Raw genomic sequence first — 17,017 nt, 5'->3', positions numbered from 1 at the left:
ACCAAACCCAGGACTTGGGCTGATGCCCTGTTAGGGGTTTTAGGATTGGTGAGGGCACCACAGCTTTGCCTGACCTGCACAGCCCCCTTCCCTCCTGCACTATGGATGGAAGCCAAGGACTTCTGCAGACCCCCACTGGTTGCCTGGCTACACTGGGCACTGGGCTGGATGATGTGCTGTTTGAAAGGACAGCATACTCAGGAGATTTCATGGGGCTGATTTCTTGGCTGCTGTGTATTTGGGGGGTGGAGGTTGGGGAGAGAGGTAGAAACCTGCTGCCTCTTAAACCACCCTGTATAAAATCTGCAATACAGCTTTTCCATGTATCTGTGCCTGAAATGTCTGCAATAAAGAGGTGTTTGTAAACCATGGTTCCTTTCTTTTTGCCTGAGGGTGCCAGGTCATGCAGGGGGATGCTGGGAGAAGTTAGGGAACAATGTGATGTTTGTGGTGGGACCATCTCCTCTGCCCTAGCAATTCCTGGGTCCGTGACTTCACGGGTCCCCTCAGGTCTTGGGTTACACTGACCCACTTCCCAAAGGGGAAACCGAGGCTCCTACCAATTTAGCTTGCTCCTGGGGCATCTGAGGGATTCAGCTTGGGCAACCAAATTGACCCGGTCCTAGGCCCACCATGAGCCCATGCTTTGGGAGTGGACATGGACCGGGCGGGATATCCTGAGGCAAGTAGGGCGCTTTGGGCGGTCCAGTAGGTGGACATTTGCTCTGCCTCAGCCTCAAGGAACTCCCCAGACCCTACTAGCGCAGGGGCAGGACCGCGGTAGGGGCGGGCTCCGGGAGGGGCGAAGCGTCCGACCCCCAGCCCGGAACCTTTCTTCTCCGCTCTGCTCAGGTTCCGGGAGCCGAGTCTGGGGCGGGCCGGAAGTGGAGGCGGTTGGTGGGGTTGGCGGGGCTCAGGGACGCGGCGCGGGTGGCGGTTTTCTAGCTTTAGGTGGACAGAGTGTAGTGACTGGTCCCACTGTCTGGTCCTGGCGGGGTAGTGCTCAGCTGGACGGTGCGCGGCGGCGGCGAACGAACGCGGCGCGGACCCGGGCGCCCGCGGCTGGGCCCATGGCCTCCTCCTGCGCGAGCATCGACATCGAGGACGCCACGCAGCACCTGCGGGACATCCTCAAGCTGGACCGGCCCGCGGGGGGTGAGCCGGAACGGTGGGGGTGGGTCCTTGGTGAGCGGGCAGAAGGGCGGTGCGGGCCTCGGCCACCCTCATGGCCCTCGGGTCACTCAGGACCGGCTCTGCATCCTCCCGGCTGGTGAGGGCAGACGAGGGTTGGAGCGGCAAATCCCTGAGCGTGCTTGCTGAAGGGCGCAGACCCCTGGGTGCGATCCTGCCCCATCCCGGAGCCGAGCCGTTCTGCCTCGTCCTTCAGCGTCTCGGCTGAAGGTGAGGCACCTTCTCTGAATTCGCAGAGCCCACCAGGTGTCCTGTCCGCAACGTCTCTAGTGTTCCTGGGACTGGCCCGGGTTCCCTCCCCTTTTGCCATAGTTCAGAGGCCTAGTCTGGGCTCTGTATGCGGAGCTCTGGATCTAGACCTAGGCGCTGTAATGAAGAGCCGCTGATCTCCTATGCAACTTGCCCTTCCTTCTGGAATACAGACTCTAGGCATGCGATTCTGAAACTGATTTTCAGGACGACGGTGACCACCCCCAATTCCGTGTCCTCTTTGGGTTTAAGGCAAATCACAGACTGCACAGTCCTGATTGGATCTACAAACATCTGCAAGCCCTAGTTTACGTCCATTCGTTTAAACTTTTCTTGGGTTTGCAGTGGTACCTCAGCTGCTCCTGCCCTCAGTGAGCTCCTAGGACACAGGGCTAACAAGGTGTAATATAATGCTCTTCTCATTGAAAGAGAGAAGTGTTTGGCACTGTGATGGGGATAGGGTGGGTGGGGTGGGGGCTGGAGAATGCCTGAGAACAGATCTGAGAGAAGGGCAATGTTTAGGCTAGGTCTTGTAATATGGAGACGGGCTTGGGTGTCAGGAAAGACATTCTGCAAAGAGGAAATAGTATATGTGAAAGTACCAAAGTTTCATGGCAGGTTCAGGGACCTGTGAAATGTTGTAGTGGTTGAGAGACTGGCTGGTAATGGGGGTGTGGATGTGCAGTGGCCAGAGCTGAGAATTGGTGTTTCCTCAGACCCTGTTCTGAAACCTGCTGGCTCCCTTTGGAAGCAGGCACTGGTGCTCACTCCTGGGTTTAGCTAACCTCTAATCTCTGAGAAAATCTATCTGCTGCCTGGAACCACCAAGCCCTTTCCCCCAGGCCTGGAGTGTGTGCTCCTTGGACTCATGGGCTTGGCCTGGCCCTCTCATGCTTATTAGCTGCTAGCAAACTAGTCTTCACAAAGGTTTGGTAGAGCCTTGCATGGGTAATGTGTAGCTTGTTTGTTTGTCCTCATGCTAGCCTGCCTGGAAAGGAGAGTGGTCAGCTTACCCCTGAGCAGCTAAGGTGGCTGTGATGCAAGTGAGGTGGTCCTCTTAACTCTTTGCTTACTGACTGGTACTTGATTCCCCTGTTTGCCAAGTAGCCCTTGCTTGTCTCCTCTCACTGGAGGACCATGTGAGACCCCAGGCAGTTTTGTGACTAGAAACTTGTCATATTTCTTGAATATGAGGCCCTACTCTCCTTGCTACCTGGGAGTTTTGGAGTAGTGTCTGAACCTATGAGGGTGCTTGAAACACAGCCAATGTAAACAACTGAAAGGCTGTCTTTCCTGATTACACACCCTACCCCATAATTTCTCTACTCTTTGTCCAACTCCTTCATGTCCATTCCTCCAGGGTGGCTTCTTCTGAGCCATTTCCGTGTCAGGCAGTCTCCTTCCTTTCTTACTTCCACATCTTATCATGTTTTTCCATGCCTTAGAAGCCCACCCTCTCTTCTCCAACCCCTCCACTACTTTGATGTAGGCCCTGGTATCTCTCACCTGGATTCTCAACTATCCTGCATGCTACTTTAGAGCAGTCAGTCCTCTGGCCATAGCAGATCATGTCACTTTCCTATTTAAAACTTTTGTGGCTCTCATTACCACAGGGAAAATCTAAGCACCCTAGCCTCATACCTGAGACCTCTGCAGCCTTGTTTTCCCTCCATCCTTCCCAGGTTTGTGTGTTCTAGCCACGCTGGCTCTGATGGCACCTCCTCTGTAAAGTCTGTCCTGACCCTTCCCATGCCCTCCTTCAAGTACACAGAGTCCCTCTGTACTGACCCAGGCCTGAGTATTAATTGGACTCAGAGCATTCTTATACCCTTCCCCCAGGTAGAAGAGCTTCATGCTCATCCTTGGTCCTAGCATGCATTAGGTTCACTATCAGTGTTTATGGAATAAAGGTTGAACAAAGGGCCCTCCTCCCCACTGACAAACCTTGTTGAGTGTTCCTAGAGCACCTCATGGTTCTTGAGTGAAGCTCTGCAGGAGGAGAGGCCAGTGGGCAGGTGGAATAACTTCATCAGAGTGGCCCTTTCTGTCTCTAGGTCCCAGTGCAGAGAGCCAGCGACCATCTAATGCCTACAATGGAGATCTCAATGGGCTCTTGGTCCCAGACCCCCTCTGCTCAGGTGATGGTACTTCAACAAACAAGCCTGGTCTCCGAGCCATGCCTCCTATTAACCTGCAGGAAAAGCAGGTCATGTGAGTGTCTGGGAGTGGTGGTGATGGGGTCTTTGAGGCATTTGTGAACTAAAGGCATAAGGGGAGGGGAGAGGGTCCAGCAGCCTCTGATGCTTCCCCACTAGATGACCTGGGGTGGAACACTTAACCACACTGAGTTTGCACTAGGATGAGGGGCAACGACAAGCTCAAGGGCTTGGCCTGGATCTGAAGTTTGGGCACCTGGTTTAGCATGGAAGTAGGGCCATTCCCAAGGAGGGAGGTGAGCAAGGGAAGCTGTAGGTTTGGGGACCAGTGAACCAGGCAGAGTTGGGCATCTGGGACTTTACACTTTCACTAGAGTGTCTGTATCTTCTCCCCACAACCCTGCCCATTGAGACTTTGGGTGGACAAGAGTCACGCTATGCACCCCTCCCCCCAGCTGCCTCTTAGGAGACGACAGTTCCACCTGCATCGGGATTTTGGCCAAGGAGGTGGAGATTGTGGCCAGCAGTGACTCTAGCATCTCGAGCAAGGCACGGGGGAGCAACAAGGTGGGCACCAGGATGTCATGGCATGTATAATGGATGGGGCACACTTAGGCTGTCCCTCCCCCATTCCATGCTGCCAGTACCTATGGGGACTATCCTGACAGACAGGTAGTGTATCCCAGTCTCAGGAAGCCAGGGTTGGCTGCCAAGTCTCTGTGGGAATCTGGCCCCAAGAATTGTGAATGGGTGGCTGGGCCTGCGCATATGGCCTCTACTGTCCCCAGGCATGCTGGGGGCTACCTCAGCTCCAGGAAAGCTGCCCCAGCCCTCGACTTCTATGACCTTCCTCACTCTTGATTCTCAGGTGAAAATCCAGCCCGTCGCCAAGTATGACTGGGAGCAGAAATACTACTATGGCAACCTGATTGCTGTGTCCAACTCTTTCTTGGCCTATGCTATTCGGGGTGAGTAGGCACAGTACAGAGGAGGGAGGTGTTCTGCTAGTAGCCCCAGAGATGCAGCTCCACTGTCCAGTCACTCAGCCCACTCAGACCTTAGAGGTATAATGGAAGGCTTGTCTGTGCTGGCTGCAGCTCTGCCAGGCCTTCTGGAGCCGAGTGAGAAAACAGAGATTGAGACTGGTAGTGGCAGAGAGGCAGGCAAGGGCAGGGCTTCTCTGCTGCTGCCTGGGCCTAGATACTTATTCATGGCCTACCGCTCTCCTGATTCTAGCTGCCAACAACGGCTCAGCGATGGTACGGGTGATCAGTGTCAGCACTTCAGAGAGGACCCTGCTCAAAGGCTTCACAGGCAGTGTGGCTGATCTGGCCTTTGCACACCTCAATTCCCCACAGCTGGCCTGCCTGGATGAGGCAGGCAACCTGTTTGTGTGGCGCTTGGCCCTGGTTAATGGCAAAATTCAGTATCCTTTCCCAGGGTGGGATGGGGGACTGAAGAAAAGTGGGTGGAGCTGGGTCTGCCAGACATACCTCATTATCCACCTGCCTAGCCCTTAACACCCTGCTCAGAGAAGAGATCTTGGTCCATATCCGACAGCCAGAGGGCACTCCACTGAATCACTTCCGCAGGATCATCTGGTGCCCCTTCATTCCCGAAGAGAGTGAGGACTGCTGTGAGGAGGGCAGCCCAACGGTGGCCCTGTTGCATGAGGACCGGGTGAGGGGGCCGGGCCTGGGGGGAAAGGAGGGGACCAAGTAGCAATGGTGTGGTCATGGGCTGAACGCTCACCTCCCTGTACCTGCTAGGCTGAGGTGTGGGACCTGGACATGCTCCGCTCCAACCACAGCACCTGGCCCGTGGATGTCAGCCAGATCAAGCAGGGCTTCATCGTGGTAAAAGGCCACAGCACAGTAAGCCTGCAACTGACTGCCTTTGCTGCCCTCCTCTCCCCACCCCTTTATGTCCCTCATCTATTCCCTGTTCCCACAGCTGCCCACATAGCTTTCTAGCACTCTGCCATGGGAACTCGGAGCACAGAGGGACCCGTCTCCTGTGGCGCTCACACCTAACCGTGCACCCTATGGAGCTGTTTTTCTCTACAGCACCCCGCCCCCATTCATTGTCTTTCATACAAACATGCAGATCCGCTTTGGGTCAGCCTAGCTCACTGCCATCCTCACCTGAGGAGGACTTGCTCCCACCTCTAGTCAGGTGGCAAAGCAAGGCTTTTTGGGTTCTTCCCAGTGCCTAAGTGAAGGGGCCCTCTCACCTGATGGGACTGTCCTGGCTACCGCAAGTCATGATGGCTTCGTCAAGTTCTGGCAGATTTACATTGAGGGGCAGGATGAGCCAAGGTAAGGCGGAGCCTGAGGGCCTGGGCTCTCCCAGGTAGGAGATCAGATCCCCCACTCAGGCCACTCATATACCTGCCTGCAGGTGTTTGCACGAGTGGAAGCCTCACGATGGGAGGCCCCTCTCCTGCCTCCTGTTCTGTGACAACCACAAGAAACAGGATCCTGAGTGAGTGAGTGGGCAGGCAGGAGGGTGGTGGGTTGGACTTTGGGCTCCCAGCAGGGGCCCAGCCAGCCACTCAGTGCCTTGTTGCTTTGCAGGGTCCCCTTCTGGAGGTTCCTTATTACTGGTGCTGACCAGAATCGGGAGCTGAAGATGTGGTGCACGGTGTCCTGGACCTGCCTGCAGACCATTCGGTAAGCAGGGGCTGTGGGGCTGGGCAGGGGCAGGGTTGGGTTCCTTCCACCCTCTCAGTCTCATTCATCCTGCCTCGTGGCCACCCCCTCCAGCTTCTCCCCAGATATCTTCAGCTCAGTGAGTGTGCCCCCCAGCCTCAAGGTTTGCCTGGACCTCTCAGCAGAATACTTGATACTCAGCGATGTGCAACGGAAGGTGGGCTGCAGTGGGGACACTCTGGGCAGAGCTGATATCATCAGGGGGGACAAGGGTGTGTGTGGCACATCCACATCTTCCCAGCCCCTGAGCTCAGCTGTGAACTCGCTACCTGTGCAGGTCCTCTATGTGATGGAACTGCTGCAGAACCAGGAGGAGGGCCGTGCCTGCTTCAGCTCCATCTCTGAGTTCCTGCTCACCCACCCTGTGCTGAGCTTCGGTATCCAGGTTGTGAGTCGCTGCCGGCTGCGGCACACTGAGGTGCTGCCAGCCGAAGAGGAGAATGACAGCCTAGGGGCTGGTGAGCTGCTCAGGGTCAGGGATGTGTGCTGGGATGTAGGGGAGTGCTGAGGCTCAGAGGGCCAGGGGCTTAGTCCACATTGTCCTTGCAGATGGGACCCACGGAGCTGGTGCCATGGAGTCTGCAGCTGGTGTGCTCATCAAGCTCTTTTGTGTGCACACTAAGTGAGTGTGCTGGGGGGGCCTGCCTGTGCCCTGTCTGTGCCCCTCCCTACCCTGCTGACTCTGACTCTCATATTCTCCCCCTGCTCTCTCTGCAGAGCATTGCAAGATGTACAGATCCGCTTCCAGCCACAGCTGAACCCTGACGTGGTGGTCCCGCTCCCTACACACCCTGCCCATGAGGACTTTGGTGAGTTGGGGGTGACAGGAAAGCAGGTTCTGACTGGAGTCTGAGATCTGACTCAAGTGGCAGCTTTTCCCACAGCATTTGGAGAGTCTCGACCAGAACTGGCTTCTGAGGGCCTGGGATCGGCCACTCACGGCTCCCAGTCTGACCTCCGACGCATCGTGGAGCTGCCTGCACCTGCCGACTTCCTCAGTCTGAGCAGTGAGACCAAGCCCAAGCTGATGACACCTGACGCCTTCATGACACCTAGCACCTCCCTGCAGCAGGTATGCTGCGGGAGGAGTGTGGGGCACAGGGAGGGAGGCCCTGGGAGTGCCCCCCACAGCCACAGCCCTCGTTCTCCACATCTCCCCAGATCGCTGCATCTCCCAGTAGCAGCAGCAGCAGCAGCAGCAGTTCCTCTCTTACGGCGGTGTCTGCCATGAGCAGTACTTCGGCCGTGGACCCCTCCTTGCCCAGGTGAAATGAGGGTCAGAGTTAGGGCGTGTCAGGGGCTGGTGCCAGGTGATGCCAGGCTCTGGCTGCTTACACTTCATCCTTCCTGCCAGCAGGCCACCTGAGGAGCTGACCTTGAGCCCCAAGCTACAGCTGGATGGCGGTCTGACAATGAGCAGCAGCAGCAGCCTGCAGGCAAGCCCACGTAGCCTCCTGCCTGGCCTGCTCCCAAGTCCGGCCGACAAATTGCCTCCCAAAGGGCCTGGGCAGGTGCGTATGTGGGTGTGTGTGAAGTGCAGTATAGCAGGTACATGGGAGTGGGAAGGCTGGCGGCAGTCTCCTCCCACAGCACCCTGTCTTCTGGTCCTGCTCTTCCTCAGGTGGTCCATGTTTCCCCTGAGGGTATCTCAGCCCCCGGTGTCCCTGGAGGGCAGATCCTCAGCCTTTCCATCCCCACCTCCTCTCCTCCTGGGCTGCGGCCATTTTTGACCTTCCTCCCCCTTCCCCGTTGTCCCATCTCTCATCACTACACACACCAGTGCTTCGTCTCTTTACTCCTTTTACTCCTACTTCCCACTACCTAAGATCCCACCTTTGGCCTACCTCAGGTGCCTACTGCTGCCTCTACACTATCCCTGGAGCTGCAGGAAGTGGAGCCCCTGGGGCTACCCCAGGCGTCCCCCAGCCGCACCCGCTCCCCCGATGTTATCTCCTCGGCTTCCACTGCTCTGTCCCAGGATATCCCTGAGATCGCATCTGAGGCGCTGTCCCGTGGCTTTGGCTCCTCCGCTCCGGAGGGCCTGGAGCCAGACAGTATGGCCTCAGCTGCTTCAGCACTACACTTGCTGTCTCCACGGCCCCGGCCGGGACCCGAGCTTGGCCCCCAGCTTAGCCTGGATGGAGGCCCTGGGGATGGGGATCGGCATAGTACCCCTTCCCTCCTGGAGGCAGCCTTGACCCAGGAGGCCACGGCCCCTGACAGTCAGGTCTGGCCTACGGCACCAGACATTACTCGTGAGACCTGCAGCAGCCTGGCAGAGAGGTGAGGAGCTTAGGAGTGGGAAATGTGCTGATGGTAAGGGCTTCAGATAGAATCATCCACTGCTGAGTTGGCCTGTCCCCCCAGCCCCCGGAATGGCCTCCAGGAAAAGCACAAGAGCCTGGCCTTTCACCGACCACCTTATCACCTGCTACAGCAACATGACAGTCAGGACGCCAGTGCCGAGCAAAGGTAGGCACCACCCTGCACCGTTCCTCTCACAGGGAGGGCCAACAAGTAGGTAGGTGCCTATTTCTCTCCCTGCCCTTCCCACAGCGACCATGATGATGAGGTGGCCAGCCTGGCCTCTGCTGCAGGGGGTTTTGGCACCAAAGTTCCCACTCCACGTCTTCCTGCCAAGGACTGGAAGACCAAAGGATCCCCTCGGGCCTCACCCAAGCTCAAGCGAAAGGGCAAAAAGGATGACGGGTAGGACGGGTCCTGGGGCCAGGGAGAGGGGTGGTCTTCAGGCTGCCTGCTTGACATGGCCTGAGGTGCTTCTCCTCTATGGCAGGGATTCGTCCGTGGGATCCCGGCTCACAGAGCACCAGGTGAGCGAGCAAACACCCTTTCTGCTTCTGGGACTCCTGCCTGTGGGGGTGGGGTAGGGTCCAAGCCTTCCCCTGGTCTGGTGTGTGGGGATGGGCGGGGCGGGCTTCATGTGACTGTTGGTGTTCCTGGCAGGTGGCAGAGGCCCCTGAGGACTGGCCAGCACTAATTTGGCAACAGCAGAGAGAGCTGGCACAGCTTCGGCACAGCCAAGAAGAGCTGCTACAGCGTCTGTGCACCCAACTTGAAGGCCTGCAGAGCACCGTCACGGGCCACGTAGAACGTGCCCTAGAGTCACGGCACGAGCAGGAGCGTATCCTTGTGGGCAGTGGCACAGCATGGGGCGGCAGCAACATTCTTGGCCCAGGAAGGGATATGGGACCTGCTGCAGCCCTGTTCCTTAGCTACAATGCAGAGCGGCGACTGGAGCGGGCACTGGCCGAGGGACAGCAGCGTGGTGGGCAGCTGCAGGAGCAGCTGACGCAACAGCTGTCCCAAGCGCTATCTTCAGCTGTGGCTGGGCGGCTGGAGCGCAGCATACGGGATGAGATCAAGAAGACGGTTCCTCCGTGTGAGTTTTGCATGGAGACTTCTGGGTGGGCCAGATGGGAGTGGGGCCCCCTACCTGTCAAGCTTCTTCTCATGGCTCTACCTTTCCCTCCTCACCCTGTCCCAGGTGTGTCTAGGAGTCTGGAGCCCGTGGCAGGCCAACTGAGCAACTCAGTGGCCACCAAACTCACAGCCGTGGAGGGTAGCATGAAAGAGAATATCTCCAAGCTGCTGAAGTCCAAGGTGCTGTGGGGCCCAAGGTGAGGGAGGTTGGTGGTTGGTGGGCTTGGGCTCAGCTTTCAACTCAGGCCCCTTCTTCCACCCCCAGAACTTAACAGATGCCATTGCCCGAGCAGCCGCAGACACGTTACAGGGGCCAATGCAGGCCGCCTACCGTGAAGCCTTCCAGAGCGTGGTACTGCCCGCCTTTGAGAAGAGCTGCCAGGCCATGTTCCAGCAGATTAATGATAGCTTCCGACTGGGCACGCAGGAATGTGAGTAGGGTCATATGCCCCAAGAAGGGAAGGGCTATCGTCTTCTCCCTACCGTCCCTCTCATGGCCCCCATGGTCACTTCTCAGACTTGCAGCAGCTGGAGAGCCACATGAAGAGCCGAAAGGCACGAGAACAGGAGGCGCGGGAGCCCATGCTGGCCCAGCTGCGGGGCCTGGTCAGCACACTGCAGGGAGCCACGGAGCAGATGGCGGCTACCGTGTCCAGCAGCGTTCGGGCTGAGGTGCAGCACCAGCTGCACGTGGCTGTGGGCAGGTGTGTGGGCAGGGCACTGAGCAAGGTGGTGGGTTTGGAAAGGGCCAGACCCAACTGCCTGTCAGCCTCATCTCCCTCACTTGCCTTTGCAGCCTGCAAGAGGCAATTTTAGCACAGGTGCAGCGCATTGTTAAGGGTGAGGTGAGTGTGGCACTCAAGGAGCAGCAGGCTGCCGTCACCTCTAGCATCATGCAGGCCATGCGCTCAGCCGCTGGCACACCTGTCCCTGCCACCCACCTCGACTGCCAAGCCCAGCAAGCCCATATCCTGCAGCTGCTGCAGCAGGGCCACCTCAATCAGGCCTTCCAGCAGGTAAGCCGGGCACTAAGCCCAGATAGAGTCAGGAGTCTCCTGACAAGGCTCACACATCATACATTCCACTCTACCCATCATGCTTTGGGTGGTCTGGCCTCAGCAGACTCTTTTTGGTTCTCGTTGGCCTCCAGGGCATTTCCCTTGCTTTTCCCTCTGTCTGGACCCTGGATCCCTTTCTTCCTACCTCAGTCTACCTTGTTTCAGAACTACCCTTCTCAGGAAAACTTTCCTGATTCCCTAGAGTAACAACACAGCCCTACAGTGCTCTCTCTGGGCCCCAAAGCATCCCCCTCAGGATGCCCTACTCTGGTCATCCTCTCCCAGGCCACATAGCCAGACAAGCAGGCATTCTATCCTGACATTAGCTATAAACTCTGTTCTCTACTCAGGCCCTGACAGCTGCCGACCTGAACCTGGTGCTGTACGTGTGTGAAACTGTAGACCCAGGCCAGGTTTTTGGGCAGCCACCTTGCCCCCTCTCCCAGCCTGTACTCCTTTCACTCATCCAGCAACTGGCCTCTGACCTTGGCACTCGAACTGACCTCAAGCTCAGGTGAGTGGGCATAGTCAGGGACTAGGGCTGTGGTGAAGGGCGGGGAGCAGTTCAAAGCAGCGACTCCCACTCCTGCCTGACTCCCCTCCTTAATTTTCTCCACCAATCCCCTCTGTCCCCACCCATCTCAGGCTTTGAGGCCTCCATTATCAGCCTCTGGGCCTCATTGCCACCAGGGGGCACTCCTCTCTGCTGGAGGTCACCTGTAGCCTGTCCTTTTCCTAAACCCCCAGCTACCTGGAAGAGGCTGTGATGCACCTGGACCACAGTGACCCCATCACTCGGGACCACATGGGCTCCGTCATGGCCCAGGTGCGCCAGAAGCTCTTCCAGTTCCTGCAGGCGGAGCCACACAACTCACTTGGCAAAGCGGCCCGGCGTCTCAGCCTCATGCTGCACGGCCTTATGACCCCCAGCCTCCCTTAGCTCAGCCTGCCTTGCCCAGGATGGGGTGGCACTGAAGGTCAGCAGACAGGCCTAGGCCAAAGCAGGGTCATGTCTGCCCTTTACCTGCTCAGGCTCCCACCTCTGGCGTGTTTGATGGGGATAGCACTGGCTATGGTCTATAGGTTGTGGTAGCCAGCAGGTTTAGGCTGGGCCCAGGGTGGGTATTGTGCCTTCTTGGGTTCTGCCATGCCTGGAGCATGACCCCTGAGATTATGACACCACTTTAGTTGAATTTTCCATGTTCCTTTTTACCACCAGTTTGGTTCTTTTTGTTTTTGAAAAACATTGAGAAATTCAATTAAATGCTTTTGGAATAAAATGGAGTATGTGTATGCTTTTCGTATGTCTTTGGCATGACTTTGATAACTGCCCTTTGTTACCTGCCCCCTCTCCTGGAGCTCTGTCCAGGCCAACCCACCCCAGGGCCCTGGACACCCACCCTCATCTGCCCAACTGCCTTCCCAGATCTCCGCTCTCCATCTCTGAGGCAAGGCAAGGGCCCTGGGATCAGCTCAGCACCACCCCAAGCTCCTGGGTTCTCCTCTCTGGAGTCCCTCCCTTCTTTGCCTATCTGAACTGGGGGGGTGGGGCTGCTGGCTGGTTTGAGCTCCACCCTCACCCCCCATCCAATCACAATTCCTCCTTCTGGGGGCTGGGCCGAAGGGCTGCACTCCAAGCTGCCAGCTCTGGCACTAGGCTCCCAGTCCAGGGAAGATGTGCTGCCGCTTCTGTCACCGCTGGCAACCGCTCTGTGCACTGGGGCTGTTGCTGCTGCTGCTGCCGCCCCTTGGTGAGTGCTGGTGTGCTGGACCCAGCCCAGTCCACACACCCCCTCCCCAGGCTGGGTGTAGGTTGTGTGGGAGCTGAGGCACAGCCCTCCTGAGCGCTGAGAGTCAGGGTGGAGAGGAGGTGAGAGGGCTCCAGGGAGGGATTGTGTGCCAGTGGCTTCAGGATGTAAAGTGAGGGTGGGAACTGAACCCTAGTTTCGGAGGGAAGAACCCCCAAATTCCACAGTCCCCATCCTGATAAGGGGAGACTTGAGCTCTTGTGGGACTCCCAGACCAACCGTGGGATCTCTGAGGTCCTCTCTTAGGGTCGAACCTGGATCCCAACCCCCCTACCCGTCAGAAAACACCTGTCTCTGGGGAGGGGATGGAAAGGCCAAACAAAGATTGTCTAGGCTGCAGAGAAACTGGAAGTTGCCAGGGGACCTGCCTCCTTTCACCATGTCCATACTCTCATTTGGACCATTCTCACCTGACCTGGGACCCAGAAGCTCGGAAGAAGAGCCAACTCCTGGGACGAGGCTTCTCCTTCCCCCATCCCCACCTATCCTGTCCAGGTCTGCCTAGAAGGGGGCAGAGGCAGGTGGTCCCCAGATGTGCCCCCTTAGTTCCCTGGGGCACCCCTTTCACGCTGAGTCACGTCCCCAGAACGCTCCCTGGTAAACAAGCCCCTGGGGTTTGGCGGCGAGGGGCAGGGATGGTGAGGGCACGCCACCTCATCCTATCAACTATTCTCCACCCCCACCCCCAGTCCTTGTATCTCCCCTGGCAGCAACCACAGCGGTCCCAGGCCGCTGTGACACCATATACCAGGGCTTTGCCGAGTGTCTCATCCGCTTGGGGGACGGCATGGGCCGCGGAGGTGAGCTGGAGAGCGTCTGCAGGTACGGGCAGGCATGAGGGCAGCAGCCCAACCCCACACCCTTGGGGTCTGAACCTCTTCCCTCCCATTCCAAAGCCCCCTGCCCCACCTGATTACCCTGACCCCACACCCTTGACAGGTCTTGGAATGATTTCCACACCTGTGCCTCGCGAGTCCTGTTGGACTGCCCTGAGGAGGCCGCCGCCGTGTGGGAGTCACTACAGCAAGAAGCTCGCCGGGCCCCACACCCAGATAATTTGCACACTCTGTGTGGCACCCCTGTACGCCTTCAGGAGCGCGGGGCGGGCCCAGAGACCAACCAGGAGACGCTGCAGGCGACAGCGCCAGCACCCACTTGGGTCCCCGAGCCCCCTCTTGCTTTCATTAAAGGTATTTATATTTGTACCAAGCTCCTTCCTTTCTTTCCACTGTGGCCCACCTGGCTGGGGTGGAGGCCTCAAGAAGCTGATCCCCAGGACGAGATGGGCGGGCTGAAGACCACCATAGGGGACTCAGTCTTTCTCTTCACAAACACTCATTTCCCAGGGGCAGTGCAGAGCTTTCCATTGCCAGCAGGTTCCAAGACTTCTGGTGGTGACCCAAGATGTGTGGGAATGCACATATTTCTCTGTTCTCCCGGGCTGGCATTCCTAGCCCTACCTGCCCCTCCTGTCCTGGCCCCTAGGGGCCATGTGAGGTGATAGAGTGTCCGCAACCCCACCCTCAGCCAGTCTACCCCCCTCCCCAGGTTCTTTCCAGTTTCCAGGCTCCTGTCCATCTCACCTCCTCCTCCCTCTGCTGAACTACCACCTTAGCCTTCAAGACACAGTTCAGATTAAGTACCCTTTCTTCTCCTTCTCTGGGGTCCTGATTCATCTGAGGGGAGCCTGTTCCAGAAGATGGGGAGCCCCCATTGGAGTCTACATTCAAGTACCTGAGGTGACCTGGAGCTGCAGAAATTGGGGTCACGACGAGGGTTCCTCTGGCCTTACGCTCTCCACAAGCTCGTTCTTTGAGAAGAGGTGTGCAGTGTGAGGTCAGAACAATCCCAGAAGGCTTTCTGGAAGCACAGAGGAGCCCCAGTTCATCATGGTGGAGAAGAAGAGCAAGAATCAGAACGGGCAGAATCCTGAGGGAAGGAGGAGGCCTCAGAGAGGGTGAGACCCTCTATTGATCAGTCATCTACTGTCCTGCCAGGACCCTCTTCCAAGCCATCACCCCACGACTTGTGTGGGCACTGCCATGGCCTCCTCACTGGCTTCTACTCTCACTCCCTCCACTTTATTCTCCATTTTCTAAATTGGAAAACTGATCCTGATATTAAACTCCTTTTCATTGTCTATAAGGCCCTATGTAAGCCAGCTATGTTTATATATAGGACATTTTATTCAGTCTACTCCTTCAACTCCCCCTCTGTAGTAGCACAGAGGAGTGATCTACCTACTCAGTCCTTGGGTTAAGGGGGGATTTCAGAGAAGGACCATGATAGAGGGTGATAGGAGGTAAGGATACAAGACTTACAAATGGTGGAGGAGAACTGGGGCTGAGTTGGAGAGGACTTTACAAGAGGGGCCCAGGCAATCAGCTGGGAGGGGAGGAGGGGTGGGAGTCCAGAACTTGGCAGGCCAGGTTTGCACTAAAGCCCATGCTGGGAGGTTGTTGGCCCTAGGACAGAATCAGGCCTGATAGGACCCTTGACTAGGCTCCAGGGTGACAGGTGCCTCCAGAGACCTCCACCCTACTTTATCATGTAGGAGCCCTACTTCAGCAACGCTTCCCAAACACCCTCCCATTCCAGTTAGCTAAGATGCCTCAGTTAACTCACTCTCTGCCCTGTCTTTTCTCCTGTACTTCATTCACCTGTATTTTTATCCCCACTTCTCTCTCTCTCAGCCATTCCTTACCCATCTCACATCACCTGAAGGAGAAGGTTCAGGAAAAAACCCCTCCCAGATCCACCCCCTTTGACCACCAGTATCTTCCAGAAGGAAAGGCCAGCCTTTTATTCTTTGTACATCTATTCTCTGTGCTCAGAATAACCTTCCTCATTTCCTCCTGGTGAACTCCTACTTCTTGTTCAGTATCACCTACCGCCTCCCTAACCCTGACTCCAAGCTGAATCAGAAGCCTCCTTCAGGTCCACACAGCTCCTGGGCTTTCTTCTGTCTCTCTACGGATAACACTGGTTCACTGGCTTCTTACTGTCTGGGTCTAGGTCAGAATTCCCCACTCTGGATTCCCCAAGTGTCCTCTTTGTGTCTCTAGCACCCAGCCTAAAGCTGGGTATAAAGAGTGTACTTGTGGGAGTGCGTGGAATGAAAAACAGAATTGCTAAATCCTGCACAGGAAGTGTTACAGTCAGCAAAAGCTTGGACTGAGAATGACTTCAGTATGGAGGATGTGTCTTCTTGGGGCAGCCCTCTTAACCTGAGCATACTATTTGGAGGGATGGTGCTGGGGCTCCAAACCCCAAAAGTCTTTCTAGAGCCACTCTTACTCTTGGTGGGTGGCCAGGAGCAGGCCGCTTCCAGGAGCAGGGGCTCGATTGTGTTGGCCAGCCATCAAAGGGATTACCATCCTCCTGCTGTGACCTACTTTCCCCTGGTTTTTGCCCCCTAAGTCCCTGCTCTTCCCTGGAATTGAGTGACCTGGAGTGTGTGCAGGGGGGTGGGGTTGGGGACAGAATCTGCTCTCTGGCCAGGGGCTTAAGAGCTTTGTGTGTTTTATCCCAGAGCTGCAGGAAAGGGGTGGGCTGAGAGCCAAGTGGGCTGGGCCCTAGACACAGCTGCCCAGGCCAGAGCATCATGATAATGGTGCTTCTCATGTTTGCAGCTCTGCAGACATGGAACAGCTTATTGTTCAGGGGAGAATCTGGGGGTTGGATATCCTGAGCCCAGTCCCCTCTGCATCAATATACCTCTTCATCTCAGGGCCCCCGTGTTCTTCACCAGAGCCCAGGCCAGCACCTTCCATAGCAAGGGCTCAATAAATATTTATTGAATTAATTTGCTGAATGTCTGTAAAATAGAGGTGTTGTGTGGATTTCTAAGCCCCACCAACCCTGGAATTCTGTATTATTTTCAACCCTCACAATAACTGTGAGGTCAAAACTATGATCCCCATTATACAGATAAGAAACATGAAGCTTAAGGAGGGGAAGATGTCTTGCTTAAGTTCAGTTCACACAACTGTGGAAGTGTCAGAGTTGGGATATGATCCCAAGTTTGCTTGGCCCCTAAGTTCATTCCCTTAAGCATCACACTAGACATATGGAAATTATTTTTTAAGTTTTCTTTTTTCTTTTTATTTATTTTATTTTTGGCTGAGTGGCCTGTGGGATTTTAGTTCCCTGACCAGGGATTGAACCCACACCCCCTTGCAGTGGAAGCATGAAGTCTTAACCACTGGACCACCAGAGAAGTCCCTAAAGTTTTCTTTTTTAATAAAATCTTTTATGAAGCCCTACTACATAAAACAGACTGTGATATTTTATTGGTGTTAATATATGTTTAGGTTTAAAGTATAACATTAGCTTATACAGTTAAAGACAATTCCATGTATGAAGTAAGGGCTCAATAAAGATTTTAAGAAATAAACAGACTG

The 17,017-nt window shown here is 56.1% G+C and overlaps 2 protein-coding genes across 6 annotated transcripts in view; both read left to right on the top strand.

Moving 5' to 3' along the window:
* The first annotated feature begins 892 nt into the window (after positions 1 to 892).
* EDC4 (enhancer of mRNA decapping 4) lies at positions 893 to 12,088 on the top strand. Of its 5 annotated transcripts, XM_024733609.1 has the most exons (30): positions 893 to 1,155; positions 1,246 to 1,401; positions 3,495 to 3,651; positions 4,052 to 4,163; positions 4,465 to 4,564; positions 4,833 to 5,022; positions 5,129 to 5,276; positions 5,366 to 5,470; positions 5,805 to 5,914; positions 5,997 to 6,080; positions 6,173 to 6,268; positions 6,362 to 6,464; positions 6,585 to 6,765; positions 6,857 to 6,929; positions 7,025 to 7,116; positions 7,180 to 7,379; positions 7,469 to 7,572; positions 7,662 to 7,818; positions 8,157 to 8,590; positions 8,675 to 8,779; positions 8,864 to 9,016; positions 9,102 to 9,138; positions 9,272 to 9,449; positions 9,552 to 9,707; positions 9,813 to 9,928; positions 10,014 to 10,179; positions 10,266 to 10,452; positions 10,545 to 10,764; positions 11,157 to 11,320; positions 11,554 to 12,088. In XM_024733609.1, the coding sequence occupies exons 3-30, from the start codon at positions 3,617 to 3,619 to the stop codon at positions 11,744 to 11,746; spliced, it is 3,999 nt and encodes a 1,332-aa protein (XP_024589377.1). In that variant the 5' UTR covers positions 893 to 1,155; positions 1,246 to 1,401; positions 3,495 to 3,616; the 3' UTR covers positions 11,747 to 12,088. The 5 variants fall into 5 exon arrangements, with proteins under 5 accessions (XP_024589377.1, XP_024589382.1, XP_024589372.1 ...); XM_024733614.1 differs by lacking the exon at positions 1,246 to 1,401 and having other exon boundaries at positions 7,192 to 7,379; positions 7,665 to 7,818; XM_024733604.1 differs by lacking the exon at positions 1,246 to 1,401 and having other exon boundaries at positions 7,192 to 7,379.
* Positions 12,089 to 12,481: 393 nt separating this feature from the next.
* Positions 12,482 to 17,017, top strand: part of NRN1L (neuritin 1 like) — a 6,049-nt gene continuing 1,513 nt past the window's right edge. The window contains exons 1-4 of the mRNA XM_024732764.1: positions 12,482 to 12,557; positions 13,304 to 13,436; positions 13,554 to 13,804; positions 14,100 to 14,106. Coding sequence (XP_024588532.1) covers positions 12,482 to 12,557; positions 13,304 to 13,436; positions 13,554 to 13,804; positions 14,100 to 14,106 — 467 coding nt within the window. The remainder of the gene's footprint in view (positions 12,558 to 13,303; positions 13,437 to 13,553; positions 13,805 to 14,099; positions 14,107 to 17,017) is intronic.

Source organism: Neophocaena asiaeorientalis, unplaced genomic scaffold (assembly GCF_003031525.2).
Source record: "Neophocaena asiaeorientalis asiaeorientalis breed wild unplaced genomic scaffold, Neophocaena_asiaeorientalis_V1.1 scaffold90, whole genome shotgun sequence".
In the NCBI taxonomy this organism is placed as follows: Eukaryota; Metazoa; Chordata; class Mammalia; order Artiodactyla; family Phocoenidae; genus Neophocaena; species Neophocaena asiaeorientalis.
This window is presented reverse-complemented; position numbering and strand designations above follow the sequence as displayed.

What these genes read in the sequence shown, in the direction of transcription:
- EDC4 (XM_024733592.1), top strand. Translation starts at nt 1,071, where the DNA reads ATGGCCTCCTCCTGCGCGAGCATCGACATCGAGGACGCCACGCAGCAC. An exon ending in GAGGGGCAGGATGAGCCAAG is followed by an intron (nt 5,915 to 5,996) that starts GTAAGGCGGAGC and finishes ACCTGCCTGCAG; the next exon opens with GTGTTTGCACGAGTGGAAGC. An exon ending in CTCCCAAAGGGCCTGGGCAG is followed by an intron (nt 7,819 to 8,156) that starts GTGCGTATGTGG and finishes GGCCTACCTCAG; the next exon opens with GTGCCTACTGCTGCCTCTAC.